The sequence below is a fragment of the Perna viridis genome, chromosome 3 (assembly GCF_037379345.1).
Source record: "Perna viridis isolate PV_CMFRI_1.1 ecotype Kerala chromosome 3, ASM3737934v1, whole genome shotgun sequence".
Taxonomy (NCBI): domain Eukaryota; kingdom Metazoa; phylum Mollusca; class Bivalvia; order Mytilida; family Mytilidae; genus Perna; species Perna viridis.
This window is the reverse complement of record NC_142447.1, coordinates 28,435,211-28,448,618: the sequence shown is the minus strand read 5'-3', so window position 1 is coordinate 28,448,618 and position 13,408 is coordinate 28,435,211. Positions and strand designations below refer to the sequence as shown.

Here is a 13,408-nt window from a genome sequence, read left to right as displayed (position 1 = left end):
AAACAATAAGTTTAAATGCCAATTCTGAAAGACCTCGATATGGGTTTGCTGATGAAGTGAGCTTCGAGATGACTTTCCCATTGTCATCAGTATTTCCATCAAATAAAATATAGTCCCCCTGAAACCAATAAACCGGAGGCGCTAAGGATTCATGCACATCAATTAAAGCTCTGGATATCTACGATCTGACTACTATCGACAATATATACTGGTTAACAAATTTGGAAACATGTACAGTGCCCACAGAAGGGGACCGGCAAAGACTAAAGTGCCTTAAGTACAAAAGAGTTCCTTTCCGTCTACAACAGAAACAAATTCCGTATTTTAATTTGTAAACCTTTGAAATCATTTTTTGTAGAATGCTAATACGGACAACCTGTAGTTCATCCAAAACTGAGGTCAAACTAGTCCTACACTCACTTAGAGCATTACATTGATAACTACATATATGTACAATGACAACCTTTTGTCTACCTCGAAAACGAAGCCCACTAACGAAGCCGCCCTAAAAGTATTCATACACTAGCTTTTGGTGCCTGGTGTGAAAGTCAATATTGACTTTATGTAGTACATCAGAGACCATTATCGAAGTAGGGTCTTCAAAATTGGGATCCAGCTAGTTCTGTGTGCTCTTTGGTTAATATATTTGCTTCATTTTTCTACCTTCACATTTAATGATTTTTAAGTCGCTAATAATCTGTTATCAACTTCTTTCACTCGTAACTTCAGTAATGTTAAGCATAATTATATATTACTGTGCCACCTTATGCTGCTGATCAATTCTAGCTACATACCAGATCAAAATGTACCTCTTAAATATCATACAAATGGGTTCTGCGTGTGTTTTTGCTTGTATGAGAACGGGAAGTTTACATTAAAAGATGAAATGATTTTACTTATAATGTAATATTACTCAGTCTCATATATATATATAGAGCAGACGGTCTGGTATATATTGCGGCCCTGATAATGTTTTTGACCTATAGTCATTTCCAGTTGCCATTGCTGGTTCATAATCTGGTTCCCTGGTCAATATCATAAGCGATCAAAGATCGCTAGAAATCGATTCAATGGCGTGGCATAATGTGTAAAGCTTCTGTTAGCATAAAATATCTTTTGGCTGTGATAAGTATAGTTGCAGAGAACTGTGAAAAGAGTGTGGACGGACACTATGTTCGCTTTCAAAGTAGGGTTATAAAACACTGCTGCTTTAAGTTCAAATTTTGACAATAAAACCAATCTTTCAAGTAGTATCCCCGATTATCATGGTCGACTTGGATTTATTAGGTGCAGAATATCTTAAATATGTAATTGCAGTTCCGACTGCAATTGGTAAAAAAATAACAGACGGCCTGGTGTAAAGGAGTTCCAGTTTCCTGTTAGGTTAGTTAAGAACTTTTAAAAAGTTTTGGCCCTCAAATTCCTTTATTTTCCATGCTAAATTTATAGAAAGCGACTACAGTTACGAAACTACGAGCTAGAATAACGTCTATTAGTGGAGTCTGAAGAATGTAACTTCGGTGAACTAGCTTAATTATATTAGTACATACTACGGGGCGCCGAATGGGACTTAATCTTTTTTAAATCAAAATCAATTTTATGTCACTAAGGTCACTAAGGTCAATTCTACGTCACAAAATTGAATTTTGTGTCACAAAAATCAATTAACTTTTGTGACACAGAATAGACTTTTGTCTCACAAAATTGAATTTTGTGACACAGAATTGACTTTTGTGACACAAAATTGAAAATGTGTAGTATGTTATAAATTTTGTTAATTCATTTTTGTTGAACAAAATTCACTTATGTCCATACAAAATTGAATTTTGAGTACAAAACCACAAGAGTCCCATTCGGCGCCCCGTACATACGACTAGGCGTATTGGACCTGCAAACCAGAATCTGTCTGGATCAGCGAATTACGCTCTACTGTCTTGGAATGTCTGAAATATCCGCTATTTCTCTTTGTACTACAATTAATCATACCCAAAATGTTTTACATCATTACGTGTAATGAATTTTGCAAAGTCTCCTAGCTATTTTCTGCAAGATACCGATATATTTTCTGAAAATAACAATGGGTAAAAAATTATTATGACAGGAACACTGGAGGTACATGTATTAACAGAAAGTTGTCAAATTTATGGTTGAAAAAAAAGCCTTGGCTAAGAGACTCAACTTCCAAATATGGTCTGTACTGCCCGCATTTTGTTCGGTAATGTGAACGCTGGTGACAAATCTTCCCCTATATTGTGAAACAAGAAGGAAATTTACCCGAAATATATTGAAAATTCCACCAACAATGCCTCCAACAACATCAACAACAGTACGCTCATTCAGAGTTTTTAAACGCGTGAAAACCTATCATAATGGCAATGGGACAAGAAAGGTTGTCTTCTCTTGCCCATCTGAACATTCACACAGACACTGATATCGATTTAAAAACTGTTATAGACAAGTTTTACTTACAGTAATACTTAGTGTACATTTTTCGAAGAGTGGAAGCTTTAAAACCTGCAGACATCATTTAGCTGAAAAGGCAAATAAAGCCATGTATAGTCTACTGAAAAAATGCGAATCCATAATCTTTCAATTAAATGCCAGCGCTATCTGTTTGATAAACTTGTCAAGCCGATCTTACTGTATGGTTGTGAAATATGGGACTTTGGTAATAATGAAATTATAGAAAAATCTATTTGAAGTTTTGTAAACTTCTACTCCGAGTTAAACCAATAACGCCTAGCTCCATGGTTTATGGGGAACTAGGAAGATGTCCTTTAGTCTTAGATATTAAAGTAAGTATGCTTTCTTTTTGGGTGAAACTCGTAAACGGTCCAGAACAAAAACTAAGTACCATTACTTATAAGCTGATAATAAACCTACCAAACACGATATCTTTTTCGTCATCTTGGCTTAAAGGTATTGAAAACATTTTGAATGAATGTGGCCTGCAATACATTGGCTCTATCAATTTATCTACAATGGTAAATGGCTAAAAAGCACTGTTGAAAAAAACTCTTCATGAACAATTCATCCAAAGTTGATATTCAAATATTGAAAATGGTGCTAAAACATTAAATTACCGACTATTCAAAAAAGATCATGGTATCTCGCTAATTTTACGACAAAAGATATCTACATTGCATCCACTCTAGAAGAATATTTCAAAAATTTAACTTTTTTTAAAATTCTTTCTTAAAAGACAAACTTTTAAATGTATCCTTATTTGATTTACTTTTCGAGCATAAAGGGTCCCAAATTTGGACCTGGTTATGCCATTCCTGCTTTTAATTTTTCCCAAATTTGTTTTAATATGTGTTTTATTGTATCAGAAATTGGTCCTTGTAATTCCTATCATTGTGGCTGATAAAGGTGGGTAGTCAAGCGTTGGTACACGTAAATGTATGTGTAGTATTAAGCAGCTGTAACTTTATATATCAACAGCTCTTAATAAAAACTATACAAATATGAAGCCTAATTTCTTGGCACTTCATATATTTACTAAATTTATACATATGCCCTCTGAAATTGTAAAAATAGTTGTGTTTATTATTCCACAAAGTAACACAATGTTACGCTTTTTAGATTTTTTCTAGATATTCAAAACAGCAGCATTATAAAAGTTCCTCATAAAGGCATAATGAATAGACACACAAGTACCAAGGAAGGGCACATAAGAAAAATAGGACAAGCTGTGGATACCTGTTTTCTACTGTCTCGCAGATCTTTTTTTAGAATAAAAAAAATGAGAAAAATGTCAACTGTTGACAATATTCATGACCTTAATTATAATACTATATCGTTTGTTAAAAATTGAATGAACATACATATGTGTGAAAGAATTACAATAACTTATATATAAATATAAACGTCTCAGAATGTGACGACTCTATTCGCTACACTGCTCCATCGGATCAAATTAATACAGGGAAGATAATGTAAACATATAGAAAGGTCAGAAAATTCCCCACGATGTTAGAACTGTCAAATTGGCGATACAGATTATAAATATATATATATACATGTATATATATATTTATAATCTGTATCGCCAATTTGACATTTAAGGGAAGATATGTAAACGTATAAAAAGGTCTGAAAAATTCCCAACGATGTTAGAACTGTCAAATTTGCGATGCAAATTTTTGGTCGTTCCCTCCGCGGGGCTCGAACTCGTACCGCTGTGACATCTATGGCAACTAGTAATTTTCTTTTTGTTGTTGTTGAGAGCAAAAAAAAAAGATAGATTTATACTAAAAATGCGTGTGTATTAAAGACATATTTCTTGTATGCACCATTTCTCATTATCCTCGAATCTTTCCAACTTAATTGAAATATAAAATCGCTCAATTTATGAGGTATTATAGAGTGAATAAAAAAAGTTTGGTTTTTTAATATGTAAGATTTTTAAGCTGCACAGTAGTTTTTACGGAAAGACTTTGTATCCTCGTTTAAAAGTCCATGAGAAAGGTACTTATTCATTGTAAAATTACTGTTTGAGCGAACAGTTTCGACAAGTTCAACCCAGGGCCTAATCAAGACGTCAATGACAAGAACAAGTTTTAGTAAATTCTCTTTGAAAAATAGCAATATTGACATTTTTGTTCATTTTATCTTCATTTGTATGAAGAAAAGTTTTCCCTGTCAATAAAAGAAGATCCAAAAATACACGAATAAACATGCAGTATATAAATATTCATTGCTTTAAAAAAAAATGACCAGTTGATCGGTTTATTTTGCTTAAAAACTTGGGTTGCATGTATATTTTTGATATATTTGAGATCTTCCTTGACTCAGTGCCTCAACACTTTGATTTAGTTGGGCGCCAAATCTAACGGGAGATCATGATTTGACTCACAAAATTATACCCCGTAACCGAGGATCGAACCTTGTTCTCTGGGTGACAAGCCTGCGACAAACTGGCTAGGCTAAAGAATTAATCCCTTAGCCAAGTCAATTAACTGGCTATCTAAATCTCACTACCTACCACAATGCAGGAAGGCCGTTCTGCCACAATATACACGCAAAAAGATTTGCTCTACATTACTTCAATTTTTAAATCAAAAAGTTGTCAGCATAGACCTTTAATTACAGGTCTATATTGTCTATGTCTTCCCAAATAACCTGTATAATATTCGAGAAGACCCCGACAGTTTATTGATTGAATTTGCCATTTGTTGAAAAAATATTTTAAACTAGTTTTAAGATTAATTTTTGATGAGATAGAAGCTTTCCAAAACCAAGACCTCTCACCGTAATTTGTGTGTGCTTTCAACTTTGACTAGCTACGCCACTACCACAATAATGTACATGTATGCTTATTTATGGAAAACGCATTATATTTATATAAAGCACTTATTTCACTGGTACATGATTGGTTGGGCAATGGAAAATTTTGTAGATATTGAGGACATTATCCTATCTTTACTGCATTGAAGCAGGAGTAAGGACCTTTAATTTGTTTCTTTAAAGTGATATATGCATACAAGGTGTCGCCCGTGTTAAGTTCAACTAAAATAGTCCCAGATCCTGTGTGATACGTTTTAGATGGATGACTTCCTTGTACAATCACGTTTGAAAGAGTAATAGAATTCTTCTTCAATTGATAATCAAAGTAACTCATGCTATTGTGGGCAATAAATACAGAAAACAAGTATACTCCGGGTTTTTCACATTTAAACTTTCCTGTACGACTGAATTCCGCCAGATTTATTATTCCAACACTAGTCTTGGTAGGAGAGAACTTTATAATACCAGATGGATGTTGTATGTCACTCGATATACAAAATGTCAGGGCAACTGAAACGATATGAACAAAATGTGAGTATATTTACATGTACGTTGAGAAATGATTTCAGATTTTATTTTTGTGGAGGTATATTCATTTTTAATGAACAAAGAAGAATGTCTGTTTTGTGAAGGATGGAAACAATGTAGTATTAAAACTAAATGAACTTGACATGAAAATTGAGTTGTTCATATGTTCCTGCTGAGTCCTAAGTCACAAATAATATCCAGCTGATCATACAGGAAATCGAAGTTGCTTCATTCTCAGAAAAAGGAAGAATTTATTTAAGCTTAAGCAAGTAATACAGTATTTGATATTCTTGTTACAAAAGTGAATAAGTGAGATGCATAATTCTTGATTTCATCAATTACTTCTTTGACTTTTTCTTTCAATTCTTGCGTCAGTTTTGCTTTTTCATCTAAACAAAACAAAAATATTTTCTTTTATTTCTGTTAGGGGTTCATTTGATATTTACATGATTGGTTAACAAGGAGTGAATTCGCAAAGATCTGAAGATAAAATTCACATACAAATATAACCTATCAGGTTCATACCAAATTTTGAGTCATCCCTTCGGGTTGTCAAGTCTAAAAAGCTGGCAACTGCTGTGATGTGTAACCCAGATGAATGTTGCACCACCGGCCCAAAGTATGTTACAAAAACATGTATTGAAGCTTCAAGTATTGAAAAGGTTTTTTAGTTTTTATTAAGTTTTTTTTAAGTTTTTTTTTCTTGTTTTGTTTTGTTTTGTTTTGTTTCACTTTTCTTCTTTGTCTACAAGACTTAAAGGAAACACTATTTTATATCAGCAAAAGGGTGTCAAGAGTGAACCGGTATTTTCGAAGAATCATATTAAGACGACGATATGCCTTATCGACAACAGCGTGTATGTGGTCGTGCCACAGACCGTTGCTAGAGAAAGTAATTCCGAGGTGTTTATGATTGGGTACCTCCTGAATCAGAACAGAATTCATTTTGAGGCTCGGATGAATAGGCTTATTGACCTTGCTAGATATAGTCATAGTCTCCGTTTTCTGAGGATTAAAATTTACTAGGTATGAGCCCATCTATGGATCTTTTCCAAATCCGAGTTCAGAATCTCAGCAGATTGCACTGGATCGTCAACTACGAGAAATATACTATTATCATCGGCGAAAAGTTTAATCTGGGCATCAATATCAGTTACGATATCGTTTATGAATAAAATAAATAGTAAAGATCCAAGTATGGAACCCTGCGGTACGCCCGCGTTCATATCCGCCAGATATGAGTTACTCCCATTAAGAACTACTCTCTGACGTCTCTCGAAAAAATAATTTTCAACCCATTTTGAAACATTACCAGAAAACCCGTATTTTGCAATTTGAAAAGTAAACCCTTGTGTCAAACACGATCAAAAGCCTTACTGTCACAACATATAACCCAGAACTTCTTCCCACTGTCAAACACTTTCCCAATCTCGTTCGATATGTTAACAAGTTGATTCACCGCCGAATCACATTGAGTGAAACCGTATTGATGAGGGGGTAATGATCTTGTTATCGAACAAGAAATTGTACATATATTTGTAAACGCACCGTTCCATACATTTTGACATTACGCTTAACAGCGCTATACTTTAATAGATATAAACAATTCACCAAAGTTTCATAAAAGTTAGTGAAAGTGGTTTTTTTTTTAGTTATTGTCCGAAAACTTTTTTATTTTGATGAAATTTTATAGGAAGGTCGTGTATCATACGTAGATGTGCATGTATGAACTAACCATTGTCGGAAGACTCCAAAGGGAGATAGTCCAAATTAAAGGTTTTACATGTTAAAACCTCGTAAGCGCAATTCCTCCTAAACCACTCAAGGGATCTTGATGAAATTTTAATGGAAGGTTGGATATTATACAGAAGTGCAAGAAGGAATATAATAACTTTGGGATGACTCCAAAGAGAGATAAATCCAAATTAAAGGTTATTTGAGTCCATTTGAAGCGGGGTATTCTCTTCGTGAGCTTGCTTTCTATTTACCTTTATAAATCACTGTATTATTGACTTAATTATTATAAAACAAAGTCGGACATCAATTTTTTTAAAATTTTCATGCATTCTTGACAACAAAAAAGAGCACCCAGAAACGTAATGTTTGTCGGTTAATCTTGCTTTTTATCATTTTTTTTTTTGTGAATTGTAGCTACGACTATGTAGATTTTACATGTAGTATATCCGATACCGTATTAATTCGTTATTAAAAAATGAGGTCATACTATCTCTATACATGCTTTATCTATATTAGCCCTAGAAATGATAAGATGTAAAGTAATCCTAAACCAACCCCTTTCATTCGTGATAAGAGCACCATACAATTTTGTTTCCGTCCGTCCGTTCACACGAAAACCACAGATCAGCATTAACACTTTTAAAATGCAACTATATGTATATGCATATGGAAATCAGTAGTCTAAAAAGTTACGTGTTGCACTACCCACCAAATAACGACACAATTCGAAATTCATAATTTTATTTCCAACAATGTCATAATTGTGTTAACACACAAAAATACTGAGCACCATTAAATAAAATAATCCTAATCAAACACACCCCCGCATTATCACTATACCTATCTACATCACATTATAATATTTAACATAAAAACAGATTGGTAACAAAGAAACAATTGACCATATTCTATTACCCCTATTTAATTTTGATGAAACATTTGACACTTGACCTCATGTTGGGATACATTATCACACTTACATGTACTCTGATACTGCAAAAATATCAAATTCTCGTATAAAATGGGTGAAGAACACCTAGTGGTATATAAACTTACTCTAGGCTTTTAACTGCAATTGACATTTAACAAAGTTAGTATGGAAAATCATCGTGAGATGCGGTTTTTTTCAAATTTGATATTTAGTATAATACATGTTAAATCAATATGATAGTCTTCCAAAAAGTCAAAGTTTAGGATATACTGTAACATACAACTGTGGTTTTTTTTTTTAATATACAATGCCATGTACCTCGCAAACATCGGCTTAGAAACTGAAGTACCCCCCTGACTAGTATGTTACCTCTTTCATACAACATCAAGGCACTAATATTATATGAAGGAGAATATCGAATACATGAAAAAGTAAATTTAATTTATAGTATAGTCCCTTTTGTTATATCTTTCAATTTGGAAAAAAATATTGCACAATATTCTTTATTCTGTTCAACAACATATTATGTATTGTCCTGTTTAATTTGAAGAATGGTATTGATAACATTTTCATTAAAATGCTTCTATTTATAAATTACACAGTACACTTAAGGCAAGGCACGTTAGCATGGATATCTGTTTTACACTACATCCACACAATTATAGGAATGAAAAAAAATGAAAGTGCTGAAATGACTGTGTATATAATGAACCATTCAAACAAATCATAACCCATTCTTATTTTACAATGCATTTGTGGCAATGCATAAATATGTGTGCGCCTATAACTGTTTAAATGTGAAATTCTTAAAGAAACAAAAAAGCAATACAATTAACATTTGTTTTATATTCATAACCACGAACTCAAAAAGTGACTAAACATTCAATGAATATGTTTTGAAATGAAATTATCATTTGAACGATATTACAAAACTTCTAAAACTAAAAAAACGCATGTAACACAACACTATTATAGCACGTATCTTATTAATTTGCCGACTATGACAAAAATAAATTTATATACTTCATTTTACCATCTTCACTTTCAAGCCTCGAGATCGTGTCTCTCTGGATTGACATGACTAAGCTTAAAATTTACTAATAACAGTAAAACTGATCAGAACCTTTTAGTTTACAGGATCACATCCATGTGATGAAAATTAAAATAAAATACTGTGTTAAGTAACATATGTAGCTCGGAAACAACCTCACTTCTAATATTATAGATTTATGAGGATGTCCATGTAAAAATCGGGCAGGTCCTATGATATGGTTGTCAAAGGTAAATTTTATCCCGCTGATTTTTATATAGTCAAATAATATTTTTCAAAGCGACAACGGATGGCTCGGAAAACGATTTTAAACTTCCCTAACAAAGCAATTGCACAAAATTAATGTGTTATCTCCCTTTTTTTCAAGTGACCAGTGATATGTATCAATATTATACATGTACCATATTCTACGTAAAGCTTGTTGTATTGTCTCTAAATAGAAGGAATCCGTGAGTAAAATAAAATGTCTGAGTGTCCTGGACTTCAGACATGCAATTTACGAAATTCAATCTGATTTACCACCAACTACATTCCTCTTCATTTTGAAGATAATTGGCGACTATACAAAATTATGCAATGTATCTGGGCGGATCCTGAAGGGTGCCCGAGGCGGACTGGTTCTCTCATAATCAATTCATGACATCTGCAAACATTTCATATGGATTACCCACTAAAGCTTTTTAAAGGCTCATTTATTTAAGGCCTCTCTTTGATATTAAATGTATAAATGGAGACGGTGTGACATTTGATGTACAAGTTGGAATCTCTTATTCCAAAGCAAAATAAAACCAATAGAACAAAAAATACAGTATTAAATACAATTGTCTTTAAACTTTTCCTAGACTAAAATAGATAATGATTAAACTGCCAATATTGTGTGATGACACCTGTCACACAAACTCGCATGACAGGTCCACTACCATCATAATCCAAACACAGTCCAGTCCCACGATGTTTCAAATGTCCACCCTGTAATATGAAAACAGTTGTCTGAGAAACTAAACGTTAATGTGTTATCCATCCATTCCCGTTACATCAGATAGTGATTAAATTGCCAGTGTTGTGAAATAACTGAAGTTTGACAGACATTCATTATAGGACCAATGCCATCATAGTCCAAACATAATCCAGTTCTTTTGTGTTTTATTTGTCCACTCTGTAATGTAAAGGCAATCATTGACAACTGATTTTACCAGCTTTGACCCGACAATTTCGCGTCCTATACTGGTTTTACCTCACATTTCCATCGGAGATACCGGTACCAGTCCTAGTCAGGACCATTGCAGTTGTTAAAAACTTTCCAGTTTTTTTGCCTTGATATTGCCATTTTATATATGGACTTTTCATTTTTGACCATTCCTTTTGAGTGTATTCAGTTCAACGGTTCAGTAAATTTGTTATTACCCTTTATTATCACTTAAACTGATGCATGAACAGATGGATGCTTCAGTAGATTTGATCTGTAATTGTTTTAGCTTTTATGGCTGACATGTATGGTTTATAAAAGGGTGTGCTTGCAGAAGTATATTCAGTTTGCCTCACAGAGGAAAAAAAAACAAAAAACAGTGTGAATTTTAAAACATGTTATTTAAAAAACTGCTATTAACGAGAATAATAACAAAAATGTCATAAATGAGGTACGATTTGTTTAGATATCTAACATTTCTTTGACTACTTCCATATTATTTTTCTTATCATAAAAATACATACACGCACATTGTACATTTCCCGGATACCATGCATACATCGGAGGTATTCTGAATTAAATATACGGTGCAAATGCGTACATCATTAGAACACGGCATGGATAGCTACAGATGTTTTTTTTTCATTATACATATGTAACTAAAAGTATGCTCTGCTTCTGCTAGCAATATTCTGCATCATTAATAAGAAAAAAAAATTCAAGAATATGGTTACCTTTTTATGGTGCCATTCGTCTCTGGGTCCAATAATACAATCCTCTAACACAGGCCTCCCTCCTTCACGTTGGTCCTTCAGTACAACACATTGTAATGATGTTCTCAATAGTCCATCTTTTGTCCAAGAAAATCCCTACAAAACATAGTCAATTCTACATAGTCACAAGTAGCTCTACATAGTCACAAGTAGCTCTACATAGTCACAAGTAGCTAGCACTAATTATTATACAACCATCAGTTTGATCCTTGTCTGGAACTTCCAACTAATCATTTTATGGTTGAAATGTAAAACTATATTAATTAAATTTGAATGAAGTTTGACGGGACAAAAAAAAAACTATGAGCACTGAAGTATTTGTGCCCAGCTTTCATGCATTTAATAGTTACAATAGCTGTATGAAAGTTGGGAACAGAAACCATGACCGCTGAGCTATACTATCTTCTTTATTTTCACGATGTAAAGAGTTTTAAAATATACCTGAGTTGATAGTTTGTAATGACAGTCTTCAACATACAATGGTTCTGGTGCTTGGAAGAGATAACTATGGTTATCAAGACATTTGTTGTTCTGTAAATTCCTTGCCTTAAAAATATAATCCGAACACCTTATTTATTTTGTATACATAAATATACGAGGCTCTCATATAAGCGAAGTTGATGAGGTCGTGAGTATTAAGTTATGGAGCAAACACACAGCTAAGTCAGTTCATTTGGTGATATTGCTAATATAAGTGAAGTTCAAAGAGTATTCCCATTATATACCAAACATTGCATGAATTGCATGATGTATATAATAGGCTGCTAACACGATTAGATGGACAGAGGAATACTGTGACGGGGTATAAAACTTCATTGGGGAGGGTAACGAACGGTTTTCTAATAAAGGATTAAGAGGATGCGGACAAAAGCCACAGGGTACAAGTATAAATGCAAACGCTATTAATCTGTAGCTCATCAATATATATATTACTGTGAATCTAGAATAAAGAAAGCTAGAGACAAATTAAACATATATACGACATACATGCATTTGTACTTCACAACGCATATCATAATTTCAAATAAAACCTACAACTTAACTACCAATAATGCTTATAGTTTGGACACAGAGGCATAAATTTGAAATTTGATTATCTTAGGAGTTTTTCCCCATTTATGCATCTAAACGTACACTGTTAAAATTGTAAAATAACTATTCATACAATACATTATTCCTGACTTACGTATGACCTCATGCAAACAATATATTTACTGAGCTCTAATACCCATTTCTGGTTTTGATTAATTTTACGATCGATTTTTGCATCCATAAATTTCAATTTATATTGGAGCTGGGCATTTGACCGTAAGGAGACTAGCTATGGTCAGATCAAATATAAAATTGATAGGAAACATAAAAAGATGTACATTATTATATAAGATGGGAAAGTTCACCTATTAACATATGTAAGTGATGAATAATCATAAGTAAAGTGACAATTTATCACAGGTTTATGAAGATAAAATGATAGTATTGTAGGTCACTCACTACAGTTCAAGTCCATACATATAGCTCAAATCTAATATTTGTATTTTATTCACAGTTTTCAATTGGATACTATTACTTTCCTATGAATGAACAATTAGTATTTACTACTGAAAAACACATGTTGAATTATCATATATTTTAGCAATCGCCGGCCCTCTACAATTGAATAGAAATTCCAAATTCAATCGTTTGGTTGGTTTTGGCTGTATAATTCTAAATCACTTACTATGAAAAATAGGTTACAGATATGGAGATTGTATCCTGACTTTATGAGGCAGTTTTGGCCAAGAATGTAATTAAAATATCTGAATTTTTAACTTCTAAAAAATTCTGTAAACACCTGACACCTCTTACGTCTTTTGTTGGAATTCAAATTACAAGTGCTTTATTGTTTTGTGCGATGGCTTGTTTTCGTTTTCTTC

General features: G+C 33.1%; 1 protein-coding gene across 3 annotated transcripts in view; it reads right to left on the bottom strand.

The window, feature by feature from the left end:
- Positions 1 to 5,775: 5,775 nt before the first annotated feature.
- LOC148621722 (polypeptide N-acetylgalactosaminyltransferase 1-like) overlaps positions 5,776 to 13,408 on the bottom strand; it is a 29,125-nt gene continuing 21,492 nt past the window's right edge. Inside the window, exons 8-10 of one of the 3 annotated variants that reach the window (XM_088576400.1) lie at positions 11,937 to 12,041; positions 11,457 to 11,591; positions 5,776 to 5,799 (exon numbers count right to left, since the gene is read on the bottom strand). In XM_088576400.1, the coding sequence (XP_088432526.1) occupies positions 5,791 to 5,799; positions 11,457 to 11,591; positions 11,937 to 12,041 (249 nt within the window). In that variant the 3' untranslated portion in view covers positions 5,776 to 5,790. Of the gene's footprint in view, positions 5,800 to 8,278; positions 10,693 to 11,456; positions 11,592 to 11,936; positions 12,042 to 13,408 lie in introns of those variants that run through there. The other 2 variants (XM_088576398.1, XM_088576399.1) reach the window with 2 other exon arrangements.